This window comes from Otolemur garnettii, unplaced genomic scaffold (genome assembly GCF_000181295.1).
Source record: "Otolemur garnettii isolate 467f Iridium unplaced genomic scaffold, OtoGar3 scaffold00198, whole genome shotgun sequence".
NCBI classification, from domain to species: domain Eukaryota; kingdom Metazoa; phylum Chordata; class Mammalia; order Primates; family Galagidae; genus Otolemur; species Otolemur garnettii.
The window spans coordinates 1,164,693-1,171,054 of record NW_003852593.1 but is presented as its reverse complement, the minus strand read 5'-3'; the positions used below and the strand labels follow the sequence as shown (position 1 = coordinate 1,171,054).

Sequence of the window (6,362 nt, the reverse complement as noted above, 5' to 3'; positions counted from 1 at the left end):
GTGGCTGGCGCCTTAGCCGCTTGAGCCACAGGCGCCGAGCCTAAATATCTGTTGACGTATAATTTACCACATTGACAGAATAACATTAATTGTAAACCAACTTTGCATTCCTGATGTAAACTTAAGTTGATCATTTTATATTATTGGATTACGTTTTTCTGATATGTTATATAAGCATTTTTTATCTATATTTGTGACTGAGATTGACCTATAGGACTAGACCTTATCAGAGTTTGGTATTAAGGTTTTGTTACGCTTATAAAAGGAGTTGTTGCTTCCATTTTCCTCTTCTTCGGAGAGTTTGCTTAATCATGAAATTACTTCTTCCTAAAGGTTTGGTAGAATTTGGTAAGGAAGCCTTCTGGACTTGGAATTTTCTTTTTGGGGAAAGTTTTTTGAGTATTGATTTTGGTTTTATGTTACTAGTAAGTTTGATGATACAGTTTTCTAGGAATTTGGCCATTACTACTAAATTTTCAAATTTATTAGCATAAGGTAGTTAATAATACCCTTTTTAAAAAAACTGTCAGAAGCATGTGTAAACAGTGTTTTCAGAGTACCACGTTTTGACTTGGATAGTGTTTGCTATTCCCTGTTTCACTAATTTTTGCAATATTTTTTTCCTTCTACTTTCTTTGTACTTATTTGGTTCTTTTTCCAAGCTCTCAAGATGGATGCCAGCCTTGTTTTCAGCCTTCTCTGTGCTTTAGTAGATACACATAAGGTTATAAATTTTCTTCTAATTACGACTTCTCCTGCATCCTACAAGTTATTTCATTTTACTTTATTTTATGTTGTTGTTATTATTTTTAAGAGATGGTGTCTCACTCTTGCTCAGGCTAGTATCAAACTCCTGAGCTTAAGTGATCCGTCCATCTTAGGCTCCCGGAGTGCCAGGATTGTAGGCGTGAGCCCCTGTGCATGACCTGCCTTAACATTATTTTTACTTGTGTGTTTTTTTTCTGTTTTATTATTTTATTTTTTATACAGAGTTTCACTCTGTTGCCCAGACTAGAGTGTAGTGGCAGTGCGTCCTTGAGCTCCTGAGCTCAGGAATCCTCCTGCTCCACAGCCCAGTGTGTCCCTCAGCTCAGGGCTATTCAGTCAAGTCACACAGAGCTCTCTGTTTTTCCTGATTTTTAGAAATCCTTTAGAGAGGGCATATGTTAATCTCCTATTATGATTATGGGTTTATCTATTATTTCTTATCAACTTATTCTATATATATTCTGGGGTTATTTGAGACATGTAAGTTTACAGTTGCAGTTGCCATGGGAACTGAACCTTGATCTTTATGTAGGGATCTCTGTACTTGGTAATGTTTTGTCTAGCATTAATCTAAGTGTACTAGCTTTATTTTTTTTTATTCATTTGTGTATTTAATTTTTTTGACTCTGGGTCTTGCTCTGTTGCCCAAGCCAATTATTTATTTTCACTTAATTTTTGTTAATTTTTAAAATGTATCTTTTTTAATTTTTGCTTTTTTGTTTTATTACTTTTGAGATTGTATGTGTGTATGGTACAGAGTCTCCATCTTCCCAGCTACAGTGCAATGGTATCATCATAGCTCACAGCAACCTTAAACTCCTGGGCTCAGAATGATCCTCCTGCCTCAGCTTCCCTAGTATCTGGGACTATTTAGGTGCCACTACCATACCTGGATAATTTTTTCTATTTTTAGTTGAGATGGGGTCTCCCTCTTGTTCCTGATGGTCTCAAACTCCTGAGCTCAAGCAGTCCACTGGCCTCAGCCTCCTACAATGCTGGGATTACAGGAGTGAGCCACTGTTCCCAGCCTCATTATTACTATTACATTTTACTCTGTTGCCCAGGCTGGAGTACAGTGACCTGATCATAGTTCACTGCGGCCTGGAACTCCTGGGTTCAAATGATCCTTCTACCTCAGCTTTCTGAGTAGCTGCACAGTCTCTGAGCTTTACTTCCTCTCTGCACGTGTGCTTATCAGCTAGCTCCAGTGTAATACTGAGTACATGTGATGTTTGCTTTTCTATTTTTTAGTTACTTCATTTAAAAGAATGGTCACTAGTCCCATTGAAATTTTTTCAAAGGCCTTAATTCATCCTTCCTCATGGCTGAGCAATACTCCATGACGTACATGTGCCACATTTTATTAATTGAGCATGAATTCATGGGCACTTGGGTTGATTTCATATCTTTGCAATTGTGAATTATGTTGCAATAAACAGTTGAGTGCAGGTCTCTTTTTGATAAAATTACTTCTTTTCCTTTGGATAAGTATCTAGCAGTGGGATTGCTGGATCAAATGGTGGGTCTACATTTAGTTCTTTGAGGAATCTCCACACTGGTTTCCATGCAGGCTACACCCATTTGTAGTCCTACAGTAGGTGGAACTACAGACATGTGCCACCATGCCCGGGTAATTTTTTCAAATTTTTGGTGGATATAGGGTCCCTCTCTTGCTCAGGCTGGTCTTGAGCTCCTGACCTCAAGCACTGCTCCCTCTTCAGCCTCCCAGAGTGCTAGGATTGCAAATGTGAGCCACCACACTCAGCCTGTGTGGCCTTCTTTGAAAGGGCTTTGAGGAAGTAATAAATGATGTTACTGGATTTAAAACCAGTACTCACTCTGATTTAACACCTTAGCGTTGCTGCCAAAGGAAGTTTTAGGGAGAGTAGATACAGCTGTGAGGTAACTGTTGAATATGTAAAATTGCCCACCTCACAGATCTACCATGGGAGATGCCAGGGCATTGCAATAAAGGTGACTGGGATAGCTGTGTGTTCATTAGCTGGGGGTCACACATGAGGCCAGCTGCAGAGCTACAGGAAACTATTTCTCCCCTGAGGTGTTGTAACAACTCCCAGTATCACTGTGTCTGTTGTCTTCACTGAGAAGCTCTGTTGTCTAAAATCATGAACTTTTGGAAGCTTCGGTATTGAGATCATATCAGTAAGAGTGAAATGTCCCACTCTTGCTCACTTTGATGCAGAGAAGCACCTTCAGTTTCTAGCTTGGTGCAGAGTGTCCATCAGGGGCATCTGAAGCAGCACCCACGTCTCTGTCCCCTTTGTTGTTTCCAGTTAAGTAGCTGCAGTGTGGGGCACAGTCTTTATGCTGACCTTCTCCAGAGACTCATCACTTTCTTGGAACATTACCTGAATGCAGCCTCCCCCAGCACCTGTCTGCTCTCTCTGTTCTCCTTCTGTGTGCACGGGTGTGGGTCAGTTCACTGACCTTGTTGGACCCCAGGTTTGGACCCTGGTTGTCTTAAGCAGATTGGACTGGGGCAGTAGCTTCACATTGTAAGGGTGCAGTTCCTTAGGCTGTGTTTTGGTGGAAAAGTTTTAATTTAGTCTACGAAGTTTGTTTGGCTTCTTAAAATTATGATTATCCTTTATCAGATCTAGAAAAAATTCTCAGCTGTCGTCTCATCAGCTGTTGCCTCTGCCCTGCTCTCTCCTTCCTCACTCTCTGACTGTCCAAGGAGGACTGTCCCTGTCTGTCTCCTGCTGTTTAGCCCCCTCCACACCAGTGGCCTCCTCTGTACCAGTGACCCCTCCAAGTCTGTTGCAGTCTGGATCATGTCTGGCTTATTCTATTTATCCATCATTCTTTCCTCTGTTATTACTGATTTTCTTTCCTACAAAGCCTCTTATTTTATTCCCATAGATTACTCCACTCTCCCCATAAGCAGCAGCCATTTTCTTCTGTTTAATGTGTGTCTTTTCCTGGCTTTTCTTTAAATACTCTTGTTTCCAGGCTTTTTAAAAAATGTGATTGCCATACACTACCCATATCTAAAGCAGTGTGGTGTGTGCTCTTGGAAAACCACCACAGTGAAGGTAATGGAATACCCACCTCCTGACCCTTTGTAACTCACCTGTGTCCTCCTCGTGCTAAAGTGACACTTACAGGTGAGCTGGCATTTTCTACAGTAGTAGGTAATGGGCCCTCAGTATGCTTTTGCCTGGCTTCTTTGTTCTCAGTGTCACTATGTGGAGCTTCATCCGGGCATGTTAATGGTTTGTGAGTTTTTGCTAAGTAATGTCCTTATGTGGCTGTGCAGACTGTTAGTCATTTCTCTGGGAAAGCCCTGGGTGCTGGTGGCCAGGGTGTACTGCAGGTGTTTCACGGTCACATTGTTCTTCAGAGTGACCTTGAATTTCCCTCTGCGTCAGCTTGTGAGGGTTCTGACACTTTGGGTCCTTGTCAGCATTTTAGGGTCAGGCACTGTCATAGGTTTCAGTTTGCATTTCCATCATGACTAGCAGCATCTTTTCCTATGCTCTTTGCCATCATAGATCTTATTTGAGCAAGTTTCACATCTTTGGGGCCATATATTTTTATTATTTATTTATTTTTTTGAGACAGTCTTACTGTGTTGCCCTTGGTAGAGTGCTGTGGCATCACAGCTCACAGCAACCTCAAACTCTTGGGCTGAAGTGATTCTCTTGCCTCAAGAGTAGTTCCAAAGTAGGTGGGACTACAGGCGCCCACCACATTGCCTGGCTATTTTCTTGTTGCAGTTGTCATTGTTTAGCTGGCCCTGGCCGGATTCGAACCGGCCAGCCTCAGTGCGTGTGGCTGGTGCCCTAACTTCTATGCTACAGGCATGGAGCCAGGGGTCATATATTTTTCACTGATATAAATTCTGTTGTTCTACATACACCATTTGGTTTCTTTACATCTAGTGTGCTCCTGGTTGCTCTGAGTTATCTGGGCCGGCCTGCCTGCCTGCCCAGTGCTTCCCCCATCAGGTTTCTTGAATGGAAGTGGCCTTCAGTCTTCATTCCAGTGCACACCCAGAATGGGGTGCTGTGGGGAGCCCTGTATGCTGGCAGAGGCTGTGGCAGCTCAGGAAAGCTGGGTGGCAGAAGGGCATAGGGAGGGGAGCCCACCCAAAACCTTGGTGTCTGGGTGGCACTGCAGGCATCTGGGTAGGCACAGTGGCCACCTCCCCTGCACAGCGTCTCCTCTCTCGGCAGATGAAGGGTGCCCTGATGGAGATCATCCAGCTCGCCACACTCGACTCGGACCCGTGGGTGCTCATGGTCGCCGACATTCTGAAGTCCTTTCCTGACACAGGGTCGCTTAACCTGGACCTTGAGGAGCAGAATCCAAATGTTCAAGACATTTTAGGAGAACTTAGAGAGAAGGGTATGCTGTGTGGCTCTAGTTGATGTTGGGAGGAAGGAATGCATCTTTAATACTTTTTTTCTAAAATGGATTTGGTTCTTAGAATGTTATTCACTGTGTCATGTGTGTGGGTCCTAAAACACCAATGGCATTTAGGTTGCCCTTCCTGCTTGTTTGAAAAACAAGCTTGTGCCAGCTCACAGGCCCTCCCTCTGTTCCTGCTCTGTTGGGAGGTGTCTTACCCATGACAGCCTCACACCTGTGTGTGTCTCTGCCTATCAGTAGGGACTTGGCCCCTTCAAGTGTGCCTCTGGAGTCTAGACCATACCTTGGCCCAGAGTAGATTGTCAGAAGTATCAACAAGTAAGTAGTTTAGAGTATGAATTGAAAACCATTTAAAAAATATTTTCTTTCTTTCTTTTTTTCCTTTGAGATATACTCTCACTCTGTCACCCTAGGTAGAGTGCCGTGGCGTAACAGCTCACAGCAACTCCAAACTCTTAGGCTTAACCAATCTTCCTGCCTCAGCCTCCCAAGTACCTGGGATTACAGGTGCCTGCCACAAGGCCTGGCTATTAAAGAATATTTTCAAGTGGTTTTAAAGAACATGAAATTATGTGATCGCCTCTACCTTTTCTGAATTTCTCTCCTGCCCTAGAGAATTGGAACTGGCGGCTCCTGCATCCAGAGAGCTGCTCAAGGGCTGGGAGAGGCGGCCCGGTGCTCTTCTCCTGTGCGAAGTGACCACTCTTGCACCTTCTAGGTTATCTCTTGATTTGGGGTTTTTGTTTGTTTTGGTTTTTTCTTTTTTGAGACAGGGTCTAGCTCTGTCATCCCAGCTGGAGTGCAGTAGTGTCATCACAGTTCATTGTAGCCTCAAACTCCTGGCTCAAGAGATCCTCCTGCTTCAGCCTCCCAGAGCCTTGGGCATGCAGGCAGATCCGCCTAGCCTGTTACTTGCTTTGTAACTGCTGGTCTGGGTGAGCCTGCTCCCACCTGCTGCAGCTTCCTTTGGGGGCAAGAGAGGCCTAATCCTCCTGCTAGTCTATGGGCTTTTCCTCAAATAGTTTCTGGAATGTTGGGAAGCAGGAGCTCCTGGCTCCCTGTTTTTTTTTCCTGAGACTTCACCACTGGGTGACCCCACAGATGCAGGGAGTGACGTGGGCAGTGTTGATGAGGCCCATGGGGACGAGAGAAGAAAAGCCACAGAATGCAGTCTTCCCTTTGTTTGGGTGGCTTGTTTT

The 6,362-nt window shown here is 44.1% G+C and overlaps 1 protein-coding gene across 1 annotated transcript in view; it reads left to right on the top strand.

Annotated features, from left to right (window-relative positions):
- NELFA (negative elongation factor complex member A) overlaps window positions 1–6,362 on the top strand; it is a 21,158-nt gene that overhangs the window by 7,625 nt on the left and 7,171 nt on the right. The window contains exon 2 of the mRNA XM_003801125.3: window positions 4,968–5,139. Within this exon, the coding sequence (XP_003801173.1) occupies window positions 4,968–5,139 (172 nt within the window). The remainder of the gene's footprint in view (window positions 1–4,967; window positions 5,140–6,362) is intronic.